The 23,518-nt window shown below is 45.9% G+C and overlaps 2 protein-coding genes and 1 long non-coding RNA gene across 9 annotated transcripts in view; 2 read left to right on the top strand and 1 right to left on the bottom strand.

Annotated features, from left to right (window-relative positions):
- SKIP (Shal K[+] channel interacting protein) overlaps positions 1–23,518 on the top strand; it is a 170,231-nt gene that overhangs the window by 89,177 nt on the left and 57,536 nt on the right. The gene's annotated exons all lie outside the window — the stretch shown is intronic.
- LOC149092129 (uncharacterized) lies at positions 994–2,109 on the bottom strand. The gene is made up of 2 exons (XR_016197054.1): positions 1,969–2,109; positions 994–1,225 (listed from the first exon to the last, which is right to left on the bottom strand). It is a non-coding gene; the product is annotated as an uncharacterized LOC149092129 (long non-coding RNA).
- Positions 2,490–7,471, top strand: Gld2 (GLD2 poly(A) polymerase). Its single transcript, XM_089260752.1, is given in 3 exon segments — positions 2,490–3,072; positions 3,148–5,751; positions 5,823–7,471. Coding segments are annotated over 3 exon segments (4,068 nt in total). The 5' UTR covers positions 2,490–2,748; the 3' UTR covers positions 6,963–7,471.

Here is a 23,518-nt window from a genome sequence, read left to right as displayed (position 1 = left end):
TCTGACTGGGCCTGGGCTGCCTCCTGCTCTGGCTCCTGCTCTGACTCCTGCTCTGGCTCCTGCTCTGACTCCTGCTCTGGCTCCTGCTCTGCCTGGCCTGCACATATTTTGCCATTTCGCTCTGTGAATTATTCAGAGCTCAATCGATAAGGCCGATTGCTGCTAAAACCAATGGCATCTTCTTTAGACCGGCTGCCCCTGGCTGGCGCAGTTGCTGACAGTTTATTTGGCAAATTGCTTGCATGTAATATGAAACTTTTTCGCTCCCTCTCTCACTCTCTCCCTCTCTCTTTATACTGGCTAATTTTTAGTTTGCCAATGACTCACAGTCCAAAAAAAAAAAAGGAAAAGCAGGCAAAAAAGTGTGTGCTAAATCGAAAATCTGAAACACGCGTCACGCATTGCCGGCCGCGTGGAACGAGGAGCGCGGAGGGATCAAATCCCAGAAATCATACCACACTAATATGCCATGACTATGACTCAGAGATTTCGTTACCTCCGAGCTGCTCCTGGCTGCTCCTTGCTGCTGGCTTATCTGCAGCGTTCAAATCGGTTTTTGTTCGCCTGCAAGTCCTGCAGTCATCCACCCCTTTGCTGCCAGCTTCCCCGTTTCCTGCTCCGTTCGCTCGCTCTCTCTCTCTCTCTCTCTCTCTTTCTATGTGTCATCTGTCCGGGTTGAGCATAATTCAAAAATTTTAAATTTGAAAATCTCTTGGCACACAACATTTTTGTTGCATTATAAATCTAATTAGAATATGTGCGCACCGCAGCAGCAGCAATCTCTCTCTCTCTGTCGCACACTTGCTATAGGTGTGCCCACAGCAATCCCTTCTCACTCCTGGCCCTCATTTCATATGCTCAGCGCATCTGGCCGCATCCGCAACTGAAAATTGCCAATGGCGGCGCCTGTGCGTCTGGGCAATAAATTTGATTTGTTTCAAATTACAGCCAAAAAGCAATGAACAATTTTTATTTTGGCTTTATTTTTGGTAATTCTTTTTTTTGTTGGCCCGGGTCTCTCTCGTTTTGCTGGCTGCATTTTGTTAAGCCGCCAAATCGAATCTTACTTGCGGTTACTCTCTGCGGGCAATTTTCATAATTTACATAAGCAAATCAAATTGTAAATGGAATTTGGACTCTGGGCGGGGCGGAGGCGGAGGCGGTTGCGGAGGCACAGCTCGTGCTGAAGCTGGCGCCCGCTCTTTTATGTCACCAGCAAAACCAGCTGAAAATGAAATGAAAATGCAAAAGATGAGAAGAAGAGAAGGGATATGAAAATGGAACTATGTTGAGTGTCTGACGTAGATTTGCTCGCATTTTTATCATCCTTGCCACAAATTGTGTCAGCTTCTTGCTTACTTTGTTGCTGCGTGCTTTGTGCGTCTTTTGTTGTCAATGCGTCAAAGAATTTGGCTCAAGTGACGCCTTTATATCTGCGAGCCCAGAGTGGGAGAACTGGGGGGAGTGTACATCGAGCAGACATGAATATGCTTTGCTCCAGTCTGTATAATACGAGCCAGAGACATGTCTCACAATTGCGGCGACAATTTGCCTCACGATTTGAACTCCCAATGAAACATATTTGAGTAATACGATGACGCGATGTGTGGCGATGTTTCACATGTAATTTTTGACACAGATGCAATGTGAGGGGGGAGTATATGTATGTATGTATTTATCATGTTTTTAATGCTAGAGCGTTTGAACAATAGAAGAAATGTCAAATTTTATATATTTAATCACTTTTGTATTTCTATAAGTCCTTGTTGATTATTATCTGATTATCTTCAGATATTGGGCACTGTGAAGTTGAAGCATGTGTAAATATATACCATGACATATTCACATCCGAATGGTACATTATATATATTTTATATAATCTTATATTTGATATTTAAATGTATATTCACATCTAAATATTATACCAAAAATATATATATAAAATGGTTTAATACTTAAAATACTTACCAACATATTATTCGAGTTAATATTTGCTGTCGTTTCTTGGCAACTGAAGACGGCTTTAATTGAGATGGCCAATCAGATAAGATAGGCTCAAGTGAATTTACGTTCGAATTCGCCTGCCATGCAACGGTTGCAGTTGAAGCCCTAGTATTTATTTTGTTTTCCAACACTGTTTTTTGCTGCCTTTATATTTTTTTGGAGTGCGCTGGAACTGTCAACAAATGTCAAACGTATGACAATTAATTTTTTTCCGGTTGTGTAAATCGCATAAAAATTTTGTGGAATTGTGAAAAAATAGTTGAATAACAAACATCGAAAGACAAAGCTTGAACAAACGAAAGCGAACAATAAATGTGACGATGAATTCATTGAAAGAAAACACAACACACTCGGTTTGAGGAGCATTTCATTTAATTTTCGTTTTTCTTGTGATTTGTGAGACACGCACTAACACAGACAATTCGAGAACACACGTAAACGTACAAGCAGCTAGAGAAGGAGAGACAGAGACAGAGACAGCAGTTACAGAGAGCGAGAAATAGAGTGAGTGAGTGAGCCAGCAAGAGCTGACAGGGCTACAGCTTTTGGGACTGCTGGAAAGGCGTGTCGATTGCTGTCAAATATTTGCTCATTTTGAGGCACATAGAGAACACACAAGTCTAGAGCAATTTGGTTAAGCACACGTCCGCGCATTAGATTCTATAGGATTTTTAGAAAATTCTGCATTTGCGTGAACATTGAACTATATGTCGTTTGATTTGTGATTGCGCCGCACTGGTAGCAATGTCAACTGCGCTGGCAGCGGCGGCAAGTGCAACCGGCACGTCCACAACAGCGCCGCCAGCAGCGACCACAACAGCCACGTCCTCGACAACGACAGCCACAGCAGCATCAGCAGCAACAACGGTAACGGTAACGGCAACGGCAGCGGCAGCAGCCGCAACAGCAGCAGCAGCGGCGGCAGCCACTGCAGCGGCCGCAGCGGCAGCGGCTGCCACAGCAGCTGCGGCGAACACCAACAGACCCATGTTGCTGGAGCCCTTGCCGCAGTTTTTGGAGCAATCTACGACGAAAACAACCTATGCAGATTTTGAGGCCAGCACCAATGTAAGTCTATTGCCAACTGACGCATCCTGCCCAGCTTTAGCCAACACAACTACAAACCAAGAGCAGTATCTTCAGCAGCCATCCCAGGACGAGCAGGAGCAACACCATCATCATCAGCTGGAGCAGCAGCAGCAGGCGTTGAGTGCGGAAACAGACTCGGAAGCTGGATCGGAGTTTCAATCGGATTATCTGGATCCCAATGAGTTTCCGCTGCCCGGCGCCAGGCGAAAGAAAAAGATTCACAAGACGCTAACACAAACGTATCCGCGTCCTCCTGGCGGCTACAAATACTCGATGGGCTTCCTCTATAGCATTGGCAGCCATATGGCTGGGGTAACACTTGACATACCCACGCCCACATCCATCACGCCGCGGACACTGCGCACCTCGCCGCCGCCGCCACCCTCGCAGCTACCCCTGCTGCCCGCCGTGCCGATGGTGCCACGATCGGGCACCAATTCGCCGAGTACGGGCTTTAACGCCGCTGCAGCGGCGGCAGCGGCAGCAGCAGCTGCAGCCGCATCTTCGCCGAACTCTGCCAATGCGAACCTGTCGCCGCCCCAATTCATTTGCCCGGGCTACAGCGGCCCCCAGCGACGTTTGTGGCATGCCGAGAATGCCGTCTGGCAGTTCGATCGCAATTATCCGTACAACCAGGGCTACGCCTCGCAGTACGGCATACCGATGATGCCGCTGGGCTTCGAGCAGCATGCGTACGGGCCGCAGCGTTTCATGTTTCCAGGCTATTATAATCAGACGACAGTGCCGCGCGGCGGCTATCGCCAGGTCTCACCGAATCTGTCCACCGTCGCCGAGCAGCCCTCGGCCAATGCAGAGCCACATCAGCAGCAGCAGCAGCAGCAGCAACAGCAGCAGCAACAGCAACAGCCGCAACAGCAGCAGCAGCAACAGCAGCAGCCGCAACAACAACAGCAGCAACAGCAGCAGCAGCAACAGCAGCAGCCGCAACAACAACAGCCACAGCCGGAGGCGGCAGCAGTTCCAGATGGTTTCAATGGCGGCTTTCCGCCAGTGGATCGCTTCGGCCGTCCGACTGCATCGACGCCACGCGAACGCTTCGGTCATGGCCGCCATGCGAATGGCCCGATTTCCTTTGCCCGTGAGTCCAAGACGTTCTACAATAGCAATGGCAACGTTACTATGGGTGCACCGGGCACTCGCATACGCCATCCGTTTGATCCGCGCTCAGGACTGCAGCGCGGCTCCCAGCAGCAGCAGCAACAGCAGCAGCAGCAACAACAGCAGCAGCAGCAAGCTGCCGTCTCCTTGCACAACGGACACAATGCGGCTGCCATGGAACCGAACAACATGAACCGACGCGGTGGCTATCAGGGGGGGAGTGGCAACTACCACGCCACATCGGGCCGCCATCTGAAGCGCTCGAAGAGCCAGTTGACAACAGCGCGCAGCTCGCACTCCTCGGACTCGGTGTCGCCGTCGTCGTCGAAGACGCAGTTCGAGCAGCGCGTGGAGCCGGCGTCCACTGTGTCGCTGGCCTCGTACAATCACCAGCAGCGCAGCTATCGCAATCGGGCGCGCTACCTGACCGCCAATGTGGGCATGGAGCTGGTGGGGCAGCAGCGCGGCCAGCAGCAGCCGGCTGGCAATTATCAGCCGCCGATGCGGCGCATGCCCAAGTTCACGGAGATGCAGCGCCAGCATACGCGCTCGTATCAGTCGCGTCACATGGAGCATGCCGGCTACTCGCTGCCCTTGGCCCCATATCCGGAGGCGCAAATGGAGCTGGACGATCAGGACTCGCCGGGCATAAATGCTGCCAGCAGCGGCACCTCGGACGGTGACCATCATCATGAGTCGGACTTTGAGCAGCGCAGCCCCGTCGAATATGGCGTTCCGATCAATGCGGAGTTCTCATCGGATGTCGATCTGCAGGGCAACAACCAGACGAACCGCTCCAACTGCGGCGACTGCGACACACAGTCGTTCGCCAGCCTGGAGCCGAGCTCGTCCAGCGAGAGCACGGAGAGCGAACAGAGCGACGCGTCGCTGGAGTCGATGGTGCGGAAGATAACCATAAGCTGCCTGGCCCTGGCCACCAGCGCTCAGATGCCCGACCTGAAGGGGCCGAACCTGATACCCTTTGGGGATATGCATCACTTGCGGGAGTCTGAGCGCAAGGGTCAGCATGGCGCACGGAATGGCTTCAAGTGCTCGTCGCACTGCTGCGGCGATATGCTGGTCGAGCCGAAGGCAACGCAGCTGGTGCGCGCCAACGAAACGGATGAGGACAATTGCTCTGAGGCATCGGCCATAGCCTCCAGCAAGACCCTGCTGGCCGTCTCCACCAAGGGCAATATCATTAAGGTGGGCATTTCTATTATTTATCTTGTTTCTATTCCCTTCATGGGATTGAGTTTGTTTTGCGTTCCCTTCGCCTAGGACGACATGGATGACGATCAGCCGTTGACCATGCAGAATCGCTATTGGCACGAGTTCTTTGGCTATACGCCGGCCGATCGCTTTCTGACCCGCACCAAGATGGTGGAAATGAAACGTCCACCGCACTCGGTGCCCAGCCGCTCCAAATGGGATCCCCTCACGCTGGCCATTTGGCAGAAGTTCCGCGAGGCTCAGCAGACTCGCCACATTTTCAAGACCAAGATGCGCCTCTGGCGCTTCATCTACAAGGTGACTATGGTGGGTATAGATCACTCAATAGAGAGTTGGTTGATGGTGGGTGGCCCCTGCTAATCGTGCTACTTTCGTAGGCCGTCTATCCGCGCTACGGCGTCTATCTGGTGGGCTCCTCCATATCGTTTTTTGGCTCCAAGTGCTCCGACATGGACATCTGCATGCTGGCCTGCACCAATCACAACATCGATCCCCGCATGGAGGCCGTCTACCACTTGCAAATCATGCGCGAAATGCTGAATGCCACCGAACAGTTTCAGGAGTTCAATTTGATTGAGGCGCGCGTGCCGATCCTACGCTTCACGGATCGCCGCCACAAGGTGGAGGTGGACATCAATTTCAACAATTCGGTGGGCATACGGAACACCCATTTGCTCTACTGCTACTCGCAGCTGGAGTGGCGCCTGCGTCCGATTGCGCTCACCATCAAGCAGTGGGCGCAGTACCACAACATCAACAATGCCAAGAACATGACCATCTCCAGCTACTCGCTCATGCTGATGGTCATACACTTTCTGCAGTCCGGCGTCAGTCCGCCGGTGCTGCCGTGCCTGCACAAGATGTATCCGGAGAAGTTCAGCATTCTGCAGCCGACTGACTTTGGCTATGTGGACATGAACGAGGTGATGGCCCCGTATCAGTCGGACAACCATCAGACGCTGGGCGAGCTGTTGCTCGATTTTCTGCACTATTACAGCATCTTTGAGTACAGCAAGTTTGCGATTTCGATACGGGTCGGCGGCGTGCTGCCGGTGGAGACATGCCGCTCCTCGAAGGCGGCCAAAAACGATATACACCAGTGGAATGAGCTGTGCATCGAGGAGCCGTTCGATTTGACAAATACGGCACGCTCCGTCTACGATCCGGATACGTTCGATCGGATTCGTGCCATCTTCTTGGCCTCGTACACTCGATTGGAGTCCACCCGTAATTTGAATTCCATCTTCGAGGACTACGACGGCCCCACCATACAGATGGCACCGGTCACCGAAGAATCGGACAACGAGACGGCCCTCAAGCAGGCGAGCGCCGCATCCTCCAAATCGAACAGCGCCCAGCCATCGCCCAGGCACATGGTGGACAAGGCGACCACGGCTCTGTGGAGCGACATACGCAGCAAGGTGGAACAGTCCGAAATGGTGTCCATTGTGGAGGAGCATGTCCTTAATTTGGCCAAAGAGGCCAAGCAAAAGAAAAACGCACGCGCCCCCCAATAATTGCATGAGAAATGAAAAACTGCGGCCACGCACCCAACATCAACAAGCAAAGAAAAAATGTATTAAAAAACAGTGATCAACCGTTTCCTTCCTTCTCTCAACGAAAAAACCCTCCGCAAGAAAAGAAAAAAAAAAAAATTAGCAAGAAAAGAAGATAAGAAATACGCAGAAGAATTATCGAACCGTCCAAGAGTCGCCCTCACGCACCGGCCTTAGACCTGAGCAGCAATCATTAGTTGCGCGCTAATGCCAGACAGCTGTCCCATCCGAAAGTGTACAATTTTGATAGAAACGATCGTAGTTGCTTGTAGCTTGCACCGGAACAACACTTTTAAATTTTACGTTGGACACTTCACAATTTAGATTCTTGACATTCTTGAAAGATTCCTTCGCAAGCGATAGTCTCCCTGAAAAACAAAAAATAATTTTTTCAACTCTAATCTTTCGTAAATGTGGTCGCAAAAAAAATCACTATTAGTACAAATACAAACAAAAAACATCGAGCAAAAGCATCCAAGAGCAAAAAATATAGATATATATATAGATATAAAAAATGAATATAAAAAAAATTTTAGAAAAAAAATATTAAAATCCAGTCAAAAAAAATATAAAAAAAAATGAAGCAAACAAGCAGCATAAACTCCCAACCCAAATAATCATGATATATATAACGAAATGCACAATAATCATATAGAAATCATCTCCAGAGAGAGATCAGGTATACCCGTTAGAGGAATAGAGAGGGTCATGTAGGAGCTTAACCATTTTATACTCTTAGTACAACGTATGCACATTCTCACAGTAAACACTTTCACATATTTTTGTAGAAAACCAATCAAAAAATGTAAAAAATGCGCTAATGTCTAAACAAAATATGGGATAAACAACGGCCAATCCAGAACTCCATTCGGAATGACCAAAAAAAAAACTCGTTTTCAAAATAGACAGCGCTAAAAAATATCAAAAAAAATTTAAAAACACACGAATAAAAAGTAAAAAAAAAAAAATGATGGAAAATTTCTTTGATTGCTTTAAAAGCTGAGCTGACGAGCTCGAAGTTGAGGCTATATAAAGCCCAGCTCGCTTCGGCTTGTTATGTGCTAACTGGATAGTCGATTATATAGTCTATGTCTAATCTATATGAGACAGAAGACATGAACAATTCTTGAAACAATATCGAGTTCGAAGTACTTTGGGGGAGGGCATATTATACTGGTCAATATATATATGACTATAATGAAGTAACAATTTTAATGCTACGGCAAACTTTTCTTGATTATTTTAAGCTCATAAGCTTGAACTTATGGGCTACATGAAGCCCAGTTCGATTTGTTTGTGTATCGAACCTAGAAACGGATTTTTTAGGAACGTAATTTTTCATTACATATTTTATGATAAAACCATTTCAAGAGCTCGAATGAAAATTGAATTTCTTCTGGGTTTCTAGAATTTAATAGTTAAATGTTATAAATTAAATATATTTTATATACATGCACATACCATTTACACATTCATTATATATCAATTTGAATTAATTAATAATTATTTTTCATGCAATATTTTGCGTGGAAAAAAAATAACATAAAATTTTACTAGACCTCTTAATCCAACCGAATTGAAACATTCTTGGTGAAGCTGCTAATTCGACACGCTGCTATACAACGCCGATTTGCAGCCGTGTTTAATACCCTGTAAATTGCTCAGCTTGATGAGCATTTCAATTGGCCTTTATATAATATTTCCCTGGGGTTCCGGAATTGTCGCACATGCGGCAGCAAATTAAATCACAACTGCAAATGCAGTCGCACGCAACTGCCAGTTGGGGGTTGTACGAGAGAGCGTGGGCGTGGCAAGTGCGTGCACCATATGAATGGCAATTTGTAGCGTACATCTGTCACATAGACACCTACACATACACACACACACAGAGAGATCATCAATCGAAATATGCGAGTGCGTCAAAAATGATTACATCAAATGCAATGCTCAATTTCAGTTGGTGGTTGCCATTGAGTAATTGATATAATGTCAGACCTTGTCGCCCACTTAATGTTCGAATTGTCAACGGGATTAGTGACCAATGCACGGAACAATGGGGGTTGGCCGGGCCAAATATGTTCTATATAGAGCGTGCTCTAATGCCGATATTCGTTGCAATTGTCCGACCATTGTTCGTCGGCCGCTGGCATCATTATCATTATCACAGCATAGCTGTTCGCAGTTCGCAGTTCGCATTAATTTGTGCATATGTGTGAAATTCTTTTGGTAATTAAAGCGGGGAGCAGCTGGCACATGCAGCCATCAATTTTTCATTTGGAAAATGTAATTAATGCGCGCCATTGTTAATCGTCGGGCATTTGCATAAACCTATTCAACACCTAGAGAAATGCCCACTGAGAATAGACGGAGAGCTGATGAAGAGGAAGAGGAAGAGGAAGAAGAGAAGAGGTTGTCAATTTGGGAAATTTGCAAAACAAAAGCGTTTGCCAATGCAAATGGACGTCTTCTTCTTCTTCGGCTGCTGCTGCTCCCCCAATGACTTTATGCATTCAAATTAAGATGGGAGTAAAAATTAATTTGACAGCAATTTGTGGCGCCTCCCCCTGCTGCTGCTGCCACTGCTCCTGCTGCAACAGCTGCAGCTGCTATTAAAATTCCTTTTGGCCAAATCCCTGGCCCTGACTCCAGCCCAGCTCTGATCTCTGCGCAAATAATTACTCATTGTCATTGTAATTGGCGTGCGGGCGCTAAATGGAAGGCACAGGCCGTGAGGAACTGCGGATGGGGCGCACGATTTGTGACATTTTTGCTCGCCGCCCCAACTTGATTATTTGTGAGCGATGAGTAAGCAAAACGGGAGGCCAAAGAGCCAGGCAAGGATGCTGCTCGATTACTTAGCAGAGATGAGGAGAACGGGGCAGGTGCTGCTGAAGCATTTTGTATGACCCTACAATGGGTGTTAAATCTATGCTCCTGCACAGGGTACGTGAATTTCGACATGTGACATGTAGAGGGGGAAGATTGTATAGTAATAGGCCAATAGCAGAGCGAAGGTAGCAAGGATCTAGTGAGAGTAGTGTAGAGGAATTATCCTGAGAAAAATCTTATTTTGTAATAAATAGATATAACTTTTTATTGAATAAGTTTATACAGATGAGTAGAATAATGTAGATATATAAAGACAATCTAAAGTTCACATATGATATATATATTATGATGAGTAGTCCGATTCTATAAATGATATATCATATAAAGTGACATCTATTCATCAACTTAAGGGTATTTAATATTCGCCAACTTAAAGTTCACTTTGTGCTTCTTCGTGTTCATTTATTGTGCTCGTCTGTCCAGAGGGGCGTTCAGCTGCTGATGATCCCCCATGGACGTTGGGTTATATTGTGCGCACGTAGTGGAATTTTCATTTTATGTCATTTCAATTTTCCTGCCTTCAGTTCTCTGTTTTTATAGACGCAACGAAAATGAATTGTACGGAAAAAAGGGTTCAATTGAAAGATGCAACAGCAACAACAACCACAACAACAACAACAATCAATTGCTCGTTGTCTGCCATTTTTGGCTTGCCAATGTATGTGTGTGTGTGTGTGAGTGTAAATGCTTATGTGTGAGTGTAAGCGTTGCCTTTGGGACTTTGTTGACGTGCCATGAGATATATTGTTGTTTGTTTGTTTGTTTGTTGTTGCTGTATTCTGTCGTTTTCCTTTTCCTTATTTTCTTTTCTCTTTTTCGTGCGAGTCTTTAGCTAGAGTGGACAAAGTCCAAGACAACTTGTCCAATCTCGGCCCATTGTGCATTAGTCATGAGCAACAAATTACCTGCGACATGTGAGAAACTGCCAGGCGAGCGCGTTGACAGCTCTGTGCCGGCCCCTTTGGGGCACAAAGTGGCTAGCAAGCTGGCATGCCACTGCTGTGGTGCAGCAGTGCTACAGCAGTGGTGCAGCAGTGGTGCGCAGTGTTGCCGCTAACAAGCTCACAACTACAAACTAATCATTTAATTTTGTTTTCCTGTTTGTTCTTCTAATTGCAGGTAAGCTTATTACACTGTACTACACAGTATGAGTAACAACAGCAACAGTAACAACAACAACAATTGCTATTCGGCGTAAGTGCTTGTCTACAATATTAATTAGTTTTAAATGCAATTAAATACATATGCCAACAGTCCCACTTTCCCCTCGCTCTCCCTCTCCCTCTCTCTCTCTCTCTCTTTCCTTTTTTTTCTGGCCATCTGTGCACTTAGCCAAAATTTAGCTAAGCACAGATGAAATTTTAATTTTAAAACAATAAATCAGTTGACAAATGTTTGCAACTGCATAATTTACGCACAATGCGCATGCATTAGTGTATGTGTGAGTGTGCGTGTGTGTGTGACTTTGCCGCACAATTAGAAACACATTAAATATTTAATACGCGCGCGTCATGAATTATACGCATAAACATTGTTTTCAGCGCATTTGGCGAATATTTTGTGTTTGTTTGTTTGTTTAGCCGCAGCCCCATGTAAAAGGCCTGATTAACGCGCTGAGCCACTTCATCATAGATTAAACATAACCAAAAACAAACACACCTGACACGGAAATTAATTAAATGTGTAAACAGGCGAGCTAAGCTGGCCCGAAAAAACACACAAAAAAAAAGCCAAAAATACCAAAAATATTTAAAATTTAACAGCATATTTAATTGAAGTTGTCTCAAATTATTAAAGTGATGCTTAATGGCTTCATAGAAACTGGCTAAAATATCAATGGCTATCACTTCTACTAGCTCTTTGTGCTCTTTCCTTTGCCCATAGTGGAAAAGCAATTTCCAGTTGGTTTTTATTTGGCTCGGTTCGATTTATGCATATGTCGACATTTTATGGCTGCGTTTTACAGTTTGCTTGCTTTTTGCAAACTATTTCATTTCGGCTACTGCTACTCGCTTTAGATGTTTAGTTTCGGGCGCCACGCCCCCTCGGCCAACGCCCCCGCAATGGTGGTAGCAAAAAATCAATCAGCCAATGCTCAATAAAAACCAAAAACTAAGGGCCATGTGAAACAGTCATAGAGTCGCCCACACACACACACACACACATACACTCGCACTGTGAGCTCTTGGTTCGGCAATCAAGCACATTTATTATGCATTTTTCATATGACGATTTTCATTTTTATTTATTTCTTTTTTAGCACTTCAAGTAGAGCCATTTAAAAGCGACCACATAAAAAGCACACACAAATACATATACACATGCACACACACACTTACACACACACACACACACACACACATGTATGGAATGCCAATGCAGCCTTTATGTCTATGCATGAGTAAAGCTGCTGCTGCAGGACATACATATATGTGGCAGTGTGCGTGTGTATGTGTGTGTGTGTGTGCGTATAAAAAACGCAAATTACCCGCATTTTTTACAAGCGGTTTATTGAAAATTGAAATTTATGCGTCGCATCGTGTCGAGAGACTACATTGAGCAACTGCATAGCCATAAGTCCCTTCATATATTATAAATACAGCCACACACACACACACACACACACTCACACACGCGTGTACAGAATGCTATCAATATGCATATATATCCGGTGCTGATCCCTGTCGTATCGCTGTCATCTCTAGTAGACACTTCACTCGCCACATCGATAAACGTGCTGGCACTTATTGATTTTCGTGCCGCTCGCGCCGTGGCAGACGGCGAATTCATAAATTTAAATGGCTGGCAGGCACTTAAAGTAGACGAAGAAGAAGAAGAGGAAGAAGCCACCGAAAAACGAAGGCATAAATCATGCAACTGCTGCAAAGCATTCATTTGTTTACATCGCCAGCCACCTGCCTATCCACCTGCCCGGTCTAGCTGTGCGCAGTGCAGAAGGGTTGCAAAACTTGTGGCGTATCGCTTACCGGCGTCAAGTCCAGGCGATCAGGCGCACGCCTACAGCCCAGCCCAGCCCCCGCCCTGGTCGCCACGTAGTTGTCCTTTGGCTTTTCACACATTTGCATATCATTTGCTTGAACGGGGCGGGAACGGGGATCTAAAAGTGTGGGCGTGCCCGTGCTGCTTATCGCCGGGCGACACTTGCCGCGCCGCATTCACTTGCCTACCACTTGCCACTTGCCACTTGCCACATTCCACTTGCAACTTGCAACTCGCAGCCCGCAACAGGGGCCGTGGCATTTCCGTTGCCTGGGCACGCGCTTGTTAGAAGCGAAGCTCTTAACGATATCGTGTCATTTTTTGCATTTCCTTGTGCATTGCTTTCAGTTTTTCCAGCGCTTTTCTGTTCTGTATTTTCTATATATTTGCTTGCCTTTTCCTTTTGCATTTCTCCAGTATTTTCTCCATTTCTGCGGTTGCCGCCCTCAAGTGTGCGACGGCCTTATCGCGTGCGACGCGGTGATACCTACAGACAGTGGCAGCAACTGCAGTGGCGACGGCCAAAGGTGGCAGCCAAGTGATTTTGGCCAAAGCAGAATTAAGCTCAGTTGCTGCAGCTGGCCAAATAAATCACACGCCAGCAGACAGTCAGAGAGAGAGAGAGAGGGGACTAGTATTATAATAAATAAGTCGAGTTTGTATGTTTGTCTCGAGTCTAGCACTTCTCACGTGTCAGTCGTTAGGCCACACGGGCTTCATCTGCAATGCAGCTGCAGCAGCATCGATTGTGGCCAAGACGCTGCCTGCAATTAGAGGCAGCGACTCGACTGCTGTCAAGTGCGCTGAAAAGTATGCTACGCTCTATACCGAATAGCTGCGACTCGGCCCGTTCAATTAAAATGCATAAGTATTAGAGAGAAAGAGAGAGAGAGAGAGAGAGAGAGAGAGAGGCAGCGATGAAGATAATGTGACACGTTGAGCACAGCAATTGCAACGCCTTGTCCAGCCACGCCCATGATGCCCATTGCTGATGCCTGGCCATGGCCATGGCCATAATGCACCGTGATTAATTTCAACGCCCAGCATCGTTTGTAACCCATTTGCATGCGCTGCTCGTGCCTCGAGAGTCGTGACAGGATAATCCCCAGCTCGTTGTCCCTACCAAGTTCGCCCCGTCTGGGCGCTGTTTTAAGTAATTTTTTAAGGAAACCAAAGAAATTAAAAAAGCTGAAGGATAAGACTTAAGAGTCCAGTCTACCTGGCAACCTGTCCTGTCCGGATGCTGCTCGTGCAGCGAGACAGCGCGTGCGAGCGAGAGAGAGAGCTAGTGAGTGAGACAGCGAACGCGTCGTTTGGCAAAAATATTACAAAAAACGTGCCAAACGTTTATTTAAAAGGATTTATGTGCGTTACGTGCTAAATGTGAAATAATAATTTCTCTTATTTTTTGCAATTTTTTCGCTCTCTCTCTGTCTCTCGATTTTTTTTTTCTCTTTCATTTTGTTATTTTTAATGCCATTTTTAATGCCGCACAGTGTACAATGCAATGTGTGTGAGAGACAGCAGGGGAGGGTAAAGCATTTTGTGGCTGTGGCATTAACTCAAGTCCTTTTGCCATTTTTATTGAGCTGGCGAACGCGTGAAATTGTTGTGGGCCGCTGGCAACGTGAGGCAACTCTTTGGCAGAGATTTGGCCCGGCCCGGGACTTAATTGCATTTGAAGTTGCCTGCCAGAGCCGTTGGCCGGCTGGCTGGATCTGTGTGGTGCTGTGCTGCTGTGGTGCTCTTAAGTGCTGCGTCTACAGCCTGAAAGGAAAAGTTTTCTTTACTCGTTGCCTCGCCCCCCTCTCTCTCTCTCTTTCTCTCTCTCTCTCTTGCCTTCATCTTTCATTTTCTGGCCGTTGTTGCTTTGCGGCTGCCAATGCCAATTTATGGCTGGCTCTCTATCTCTGGTTGCCTTAGTCGCATTGAAATCGAAAATGCGTAGCTGGCTGGGGAATATGCTGGCCATATATACATATATACATACATACAATATATACTTTTGTGTAGACAGATCGAGAAATAGTTGTAGCAGGAGCTGGGTACATTAGCTGCTGCTGCTGCTGCTGCTGCTGGCCGAGTGAGTTCCAACCGAGTTGCTGCTACATCTTATTATTATTGTTATTATTATATTTTCCTTTTTGGCTCGACTCTCGACTGGCGCGTCCTTCAGCGGAGTCCTGCGCTGCGTTTGCTTTGCTGCCCGCACGCATATAGCATAATAATTAGGAGGGTGTCCTGCAGACATGCTGGGCCGTTAATGCGAGACGCAGTCAAACGAAGACAAAGACAATCCAGACACAGTTGTACAGTTCATTTTGCGGGCGCACAAAGTTTCTTAATTTTTTTCTCTTCCACTCTCTCTCTCTCCCTTTCACTCTCTTGCTCTCTTTGTCTTTTGCTACGTACCCCAGCTGAATGAAAAAGAAAAAACTTTTAATATGATTTGAGTCAGACACTGCAGCAGCAGCAACGGCAGCATCAGCCGCCGCCTAGAGCTGCCTTAATTAAAGTGCCACATTAAAGTCAGTCAGTCGAGGAGCACCTGCAGCAGTGCGTGGCAGTTGCATGAACTTTGCCAAGCATAACTTATGCATACACGTTGTAAGAACGTTGCCCGACAGCGCCCACAAGGCCCACATAGTACATGTGTGCATGCCTAATGTTTAGTTTTCCTCAGCCAGCTTCTTGGGAACTTTTCTTTTTGCCGGGCTTATTACCTTAAACTTGTCGGAGGTTGTTGACTGCTGCAATTTGTTGGCGCAGACGACCCCTAAAACAGTGCTGCCTTGTCTTCTACGCCCCTCTCCGCCTCACTCTCTCTCTCTCGCTCCATGGGTGTCTGTGGGACTTTTGTCCTTGGGGTGCGACTCTTAGACATGTGCGTCGCAGCCGAGCTCCAAGTATAAATTGAAATTCATATTCAAAATGTGTCTTGCCTCTCACTTGCGCTCTCTCTCTCTCTCTCTCTCTCTTGCTCTGTCTGCCTGTTTTGCTGCGCATTAGGGACGCCGTTTGCTTCTAATTTTCATTAGCCGACAATGGCCGTTTGATGTCCCCTGATGGCTGATGGCTGATGGCCGGCTGCATCTACTTGCATATCCTTGCTGCAGACAAGTGTCAAATGCTTTGGAAGCGCTCAAGTGAAAGTAATCCTGCAACGACCGGGCACAAAGTTTCCTTGCTCCTCCTCCCTTTTTCTACATTCCTTAGCCCTCTATGTTGTCTAATTCAATTACCAAAATGTTAAGTAATGCCAGATAACGAAGCTTAGACGATGGCAAAACTTTCCAGCCATTTAAAATGAAATGCATTTAAAAAAGTCTTTTTTTTATTTTTCCATTCCACGGCCGTTAAGCTTTCTCTCTCTCTCTCTCTTTTTCTATGCATTTCTATGCACTTCTTATATGAGTTTATTGCATATACTTTCTAGTGCAAAGGCTCTTAATTCAGCAGCTGCTTTAAGTCTTTAGCCTCATTTTCGTTCGGCTTTCAATAAATACTTCAATTAAATTAAATAAATCTCGGCTAGAGTCTAGTTTCGGCTCAGCTGTGGAGCAATCAGCAAACAGCCTGCGGTCATCATTAAATGTCTAATTTATTTCCAAGGAACAACAACAACAACAACAACAACAACAACAACAACTGTTGCAGCAGCAACTGAGCAAGCGAGAAAATTCGTTATTACAACAAGCTTTTCCATTTCACAGTTTTTCCCATTTCCCTCGCTCTCTCTCTCCCTCTCTCTTTCGTTAGCTCTTTCTACTCGAGCAGCATAAAATGTATTTAATAAAACTGGCACGTTTTCATTTTAAGTGCTGTAAATTTTAATTTAGTTGTTGCTCGGGCCCAGCTGTGCCTGCAACGCCCACATGCGGCGTTCGAGTTGGGCGTGGCCGGGCCAGTGGTGGGCCACATCATCAAAGCCAAAAACTTTCGATAGAGATCAGATCGGGGTTTGCGCCTTCATTAAAGCATGAGCAGGAGAAGGAGCAGGAGCAGGAGGAGGAAACGGAAGTGACTTGTAATGAAGCGCAAAGTATTTGCTTTTGCCTTGCTTTTATTTTCTTTCTTTTTTCGAGTCAATTTTCCTTTTTTTTTTTTTTTTTTGTTTCCTCCGTCTGCTGCCTCCTCTTCCGCTCATATCGCACTCTGGCAGTTGGGCTTTAATGAGTTTTATCTAGGCGACAGTTTTGACAAAAATTGACTACCATTTGTTGGGCCGCGAGCTGTAAACAAAACTTGGCCCTGGCTATCAAACGGAAAATATGTTTTACTTAGTGTTTATTTATGAATATTTATGAATGCGACAAGAGTTGCCCCTTCGCAACTTCTTGGTGGGTAAGCCACACCCCCTGGCGCCCCCTCTAGCCGCTACGTGTTTAGTTTGTTTATTTAAATGCGCCTTCAGCTATGCAATTGTATATTAATTCAGTCGCAACTTGAACGACACGAACTTGACACGGGTGGTGGGAGGGAGAGGAGGGCATTCTACTCCCCACCTCTCTCTCTCTCTCTCTCTCTATCTCTGTCTTGGGGCAAAGTTGAGAGCTGAGACAGCGACAAATGCTAACTGACAAGCCAATTTTGCTATTCTCGGGGCTTACTCTAACAAAGTTCTGCGGACCCTTTGCAGCTGGCGAAACGGGAAAACGGGCAAACGGGCAAACGGTGAAACGTAGCAACTCGCAACTGGCAGCTGACATCAGCAGCCACAACAACTGACACACGTCGCGTCGACGGCGGCATTATGCAAAACTGGCAAAAAGCCGAATTAAAAATGCAAATTTTGTGAGCCATTCGAATGGCATTTGGCTTTCACCTAGCCATAGCCAGCCAAGCAGCTCGCACCCCCAATTTGACAGCGATTGTTGTCCAACAAACAGTTGTCACGGCCGGCTCTCTCTCTGTCTCTTTCTCTATCTCTGTCTCTGTCTGTGGCTAAGCAGCAGCTCCCAGCAGACGTTTTCAAGGTTCTGAGTGGCTCGACAATGTTTATGCTACAGTTCATTAAAAAGCCATAATAAAGCAACTATGCTCTTTAATACCCGCCATCAAATGAGTTGAGCGGAGTTTTATGTATTTCCTTAGGCAATTTATTGAAATTGCTATTGCTAAATCAAATAAGTTTCATTTGATGGTGCACTAAAGCATAATTTTTATTACTAATTTGAGCTCTCATAGCATATAGTTGAGCTCTCAGAGAGCTCTCTGGGCTCTCCTTTATAATCTGCCCAAGTGACGCACAAATTTCAACTCGAAATAAAATCTGTTGACTTTTTGTGGCATTCGGCAAGTGGCGTCGTCTCTGATTGCAGACAGGACGCATTCAGGACTCGCAATATGGATGCCTGCTGCTGGCAGAGGGAACTCATATATTCACTCATATTGCAAGTCTGAAAGCTACTTTACTTTCTAAAGCTTTTGATGCGTCTTCAGCTGCTTATTTGTTTGCCTATTATATATATTATATATGCATATATATTTTGTCGGTTGCCAGCATGATATTCAGCATTTCATTGTTGAGGTAACCAGAGGGAAAAAAGTAAAATATAAATATAAATAAATTGAAAAATGCCTGCAGTTGGCTTTTCATATATGCTTGATATTTTCACTTGATTTTCGTTTCTGTGACGGCAGCGAAATTGGCGTTTTAGTGGCTCAGTGGGAGCGGCTGCATGCCCCACTAAGTATGCATCACTTTTTGTGCCGCTGTTCGGCTCAGCATTTGGCCAAGCTGATTGTCAAGTCGGTCGCATTACGTATACGCCGTGCTGTGCCCGAACGCTTATTTTATTTCACTTTTTTTATTGCTTTCGATTTTCATTTCGACAGCGCGCACGTGCGACACTAAGACGAGGATGCTCCACTAAACTTTTCGTCGCTGGGCGGCGTAAATTTCCCATGGCATGATTTTATTATATATATATATATACTTGTATATGTATATGTATATATTTTTTTTTCGATTGGGCTTGTTTTTGCTCTGCATGAAATTCAATTTCCACACACATACACACACACAGCAAGTGAGCTGGTGGCTGGCGTGTAAATAGTCGTGACTCTATTGAGATATCCGGCAACCTTTTTGCATGCACATGTATTGAAAAGGCGTGCCACAACAGCCAGAGAGAGAGAGTGAGAGAGAGAGGGAGGGTGAGTGTGCAGAGCGAGAAGCCAAAACAAATGTAGTTTAATCGCTTTCTGCTTTCTACGCTTTCTTTCGTGCTGCTGTTATCCTTGGTGCGCCTTTCAATGGCTGCGCTTTATCAGCAGACGCCATCGACGCCGCCGATTTACTTTTCCGTTCTGCGAGGCCTCCTGCTCCGCTCTCTGTATGGGTATATGTGTGTGTGTGTAAGTGGCTTCCTTTTTTGCCGCAAAACTCATGGCAAATATTCTTGATTTTTATTGCGTTCGCTCACAAGTGAAATTGCTTAAAATCTATTTGTAGATTTTATTATTATTTTTGCAATGGCGACAGTTCCGCCTCTTTTTCCGTGTCTACTCGCCGAGTACTTGTGCTGCTTCTTCGACTCTCTCTCTCTCTCTCCCTCTCATTCACTCTCTCATTCTTATTGTTGTCTTTGTTGCTCTTGGCATGCCATTCGGCTGCAAAACAATTTGTTCCCTTTTTGCTTGGCTACGTTTTGCTTTAGAGGCATTTTGCAGTTTGTGTCTTGATATTCCACACACACACACTCACACGCACACACATGCATAAATATTGTCCTTCTGTGTTCCGCACATCAGTTGCCGCATTCTTTTTGGGTTTATTACTTGTCTGCCATTTTTTGTTGGCTGGCTAGCGGATCTATTTAAATTCATTCAGTTTATTTGGCCAAGACATGCAAGCACTCGCCCCGCCTGCTCGCATTTCTTTCTTCTGGTCATTGTTTTCTCTTTTTTTTTTTCAGTTTTTATTTTTTATTTTTGGCTTAGGCATTTCTGACATATTTTACGTGGATTATCTCATGTCCTTGTCCGCTGTGATTGCAGCTCTGACATCAATTTATGTACTTCAGTGTGCAGCACTTTAATTGTGAGTGAGACCCCAGGGGAGAAATCAACATTAAGCACATGAAATTGTGTTGAATATAAAAATGAAATCAAATATAAATCATACGCACCATTTAACAATAAGAGGCAGTCGGGTATTGCCCATCCGCCGCCGTCGTTACCCAATACAATGGCCCATAAACGCAACGCTTTCAATATCACTTATAATGCCACGCCCGCCCGCCCCCACACAATGCCCGTCGCGGCCGACATGCAGCCATTTGCAACGGAAATCAGCTCGCACATGCGAAAGTAAAAATTCAAACATTTTCTGAATACAAAAAGGAACAAGAAATTGATAAATAGAGGGAGTGAGAGAGAGTGGGAGAGAGAGGGAGATAGAGAGGGAGCAAGAGCGCAACATGTTTAAACCGTAATTCTGCAACATTTAGCGTGGAGCATGACCCACTGGCTGGGGCGGTATTTTAATGATATTTGGCACGAGGAGCGAGTGTGAGAGAGAGAGAGAGAGAGAGAGAGAGAGAGAGAGAGAGAGAGACAGCGCAGAGCTAAGGCTAATGAATGTTCAAAATCAATTACAAAGCGAGCCACAGCGAAAAAGGCAAAGGAATTGAAATAAAAAAGTAAATATGCTAAATGATGATGATGATGATGATGAAGCTTGCTGCTAGCCGTGGCGATTTCCGTTGACAATTCAAAACGCTCAATGGAAAGACAACAACCTAGAGAGCTGATACACAGATATATACAAATATATATACACATATACATATGTATATATAACTGTATATATATATACGTTTCTATAGATAGCTAACGGAATTGGTCGTTAAATTTAACAACTTTCGATTTTCAATTTATTTTCTGCCACGCACTGTGAGCACCTTTCTTTTTATTTGTGTTTGTGTTTGTATTTGTATTTTCGTATTTGTGCTTTTATTGTTGTTTTCTTGTCTGCTGCAGCTGATGCGGCCAAGTTAACTGAACTTTAATTGTGTTGCCTGGGCGTCTTTGTGTTTGTGCTGGCTGGGCGAATGGCAGCAACGCCCAGCCATTTAAAGCTATGCTTTCAGCCAGTCAAGTGCACTTTGCAAATGCTTCTGCTCCTACATACCTGAGCAGCAGCGAGGGTGGGAGAGAGGAGGAGAGGGGCGCAAAGGAAACTCGCTCGCTCGCTAATAGTGAATTTAATATAATGACACATTTTATGATTGCATTTGCTTGCCAGGGCACACGCCCACCCATACAGACACACACACACACACACATACACACACACACACACATACATACATCAAGCTGCCAGTGCAGCTGGTCAAACTCACGTAGAGCTGATGGCATTAAAAGAATGCTCAAGTGGTTGGGTGGTGGGGTGGTGGGGTGGTGCGGCGGTGGTAGGTGTAGGGGGACTGGCCTCGAGCACCGAGCAGAGTCAGCAAATTGTGGCATAAGGCGTTGCTAACGAGCAACCAATGATGGCAGTTGTTGTTGTTGCTGTTGTTGCTGTTGTTGCTCCCCTGCTCCTGCTGTGTTGTCTATGTTGTCTGCCTTACCTTGGCTGTCTTGTCTTGCTGCCTGTCGATGGCTGCCCGGCTGGCCGGCTGCCCGATTGCTTGCTTGGCTCTGGTTGCTGTCTTGGTCGTGGTCTTGGTCTGGGTCTGTGTTGTCCTGTTGTTTGCCCATATACACAATTACCAGCTAAGGCGATTTGCAAGGCAGCAACAGCAACAACAACAGCAACAACAACAACGACAACAACAACTACAACAATAGCAGCAATAAGCTGCTGCACTGGCACATCAGGTGTGGCTACTGGATGCACTCAAGTGCTGTTATGCCATTGTCCATTGTCCTGCGCATTGTCCTGTCGCCGCTGCCTGCTTGACAATGTTTACAGGTGCAAATTTCAAAGTGAATTGCTTTTCTATCGTTTGGAAAAGTGCTGCAACACGCAAGCATAACTAAAGCCTTTCATTTAACCCAGCCCCGCCCACGGGGCTCCCTCCTCCACTCAATAGACAAGGGCTAAATTAGTTTAAGCTGGACACACACACACACACAAACACATACGCACACGCACACATAAAGACAGGCTTTGTGGTAATTCTTTTACGCCGCTGGCACTTAGTAAAATTGCTAGAAAAGCTAACTTAAGCGGATTTCAATATTGTTTTCGCTTTGTGGGCGTGACAGTTTGTCATACAATACCTGGCACGGCTTTAAGTGGCGCTTTATGCCTGCAATGATTGTCATTAAGTGCGTGCGTGTGCGAGTGTGTGTGTATGTGTGTGTGTGCTTGTCTGTGTGTGGCACGGCAATTGACAGGCCATTGTCTTTCAGTGTCTCTGTGTGCGTGTGCATTTTAATTGAATTCTGTGCACAGAACATTTATTAACAATAATTGCATTTCATATGCCAAAAACCAGACTGTCCACAAGTGTCCAAGACTAATTTATCAATAAACTGTACGGGACTGAAACACATGCATGAAATTTAAGGCCACACACTCACACACACACACGCACACATAGATGTTTGTGCAAAAAGTTTGCAAAAATAATGAAGCATACCTTGAGGCGTACAAACAAAACGTTGCACGCACGCAAATTGCACACAGCCAAAGCAAACAAGCCCACAACAGCAACAACAACAACAAGGAGCACCCATCCACCTGACCACAAAAAATAACCATGCATAGCATTTTGGGTGCAGAGAGTCTGTGGATCTGGCTCTGGCGCTGGCTCACTGGGCTGCTGCGGGCCAAAAAGGAGCTCAATGTGAAGTTTTGCATATAATGCTAACCGAAAAGTAAAGGCAACCCTCTTTACACACACGTAAGCACACAAACACACACACACACACATTGACTGCAATTTTTGCTGAATTTGTTTGGCCACTGCGCCCCCTCCCACCACTTCAGTGCGAGCAATCTGGGCGTGACCGGGCGCTTGTCGTACCCAAAGGATTACCTGGACTTGTGCTTGTTCCTGTCACACAGTCAGTGTCAGCTGCCAGGCACGCCCACTTTTTAGATACTGCTGCCGTCTCCTGCTGGTGTCACGCACTTGCGAGCTCGTTTGCCCATCAATGCGACAGTTGCACCTGCCTCGACTCGACTCGAGCCTTTGTTAAAAATGCAATTGCCTGATGCTTGCTTTGTGTGTTGACCAAACGACTCCTGCTGATGCTCCTACTCCTGCTGCTCCTACTCCTGCTGCTGCTGTTGCATTTGTTGTCTAGAGTCAGGTAACTCTTTTACATTTCGATTTGATTTTGTAGCTTGACTTTAGCTAAGCTACAGTAAAACTTTAGAAAACTTCTAGCGTGCTCTACCTCTGCCGCTATGTTTATATATATATTGAATCTATTGAGTGCCCGCACCCCGCCCCACGCCCCTTGACTATTGCTCTTTTATTGATTTGCCCTTTGGCAGTGGCTTTTTGCAGTTATTTGTCTATGCATGGAGCTGTAGCCACTCTCAGCTCTCAGCTCTCAGCTCTGTTTCAACGCATTTTTATGGCCAAAGTTGTTGTCGAGCTAAAGTTTGTGTGCCTGCGCCCGTCCAGTCCCCAGCCCCACCCACTTAGCTGCTCGCCCGCTCAAGC

Source organism: Drosophila navojoa, chromosome 2 (assembly GCF_054131105.1).
Source record: "Drosophila navojoa isolate 15081-1374.11 chromosome 2, UAZ_NAV_1.0, whole genome shotgun sequence".
In the NCBI taxonomy this organism is placed as follows: Eukaryota; Metazoa; Arthropoda; class Insecta; order Diptera; family Drosophilidae; genus Drosophila; species Drosophila navojoa.
Note: the sequence above shows the minus strand (reverse complement) of the source record. Positions and strands in the feature narration are given on the sequence as shown.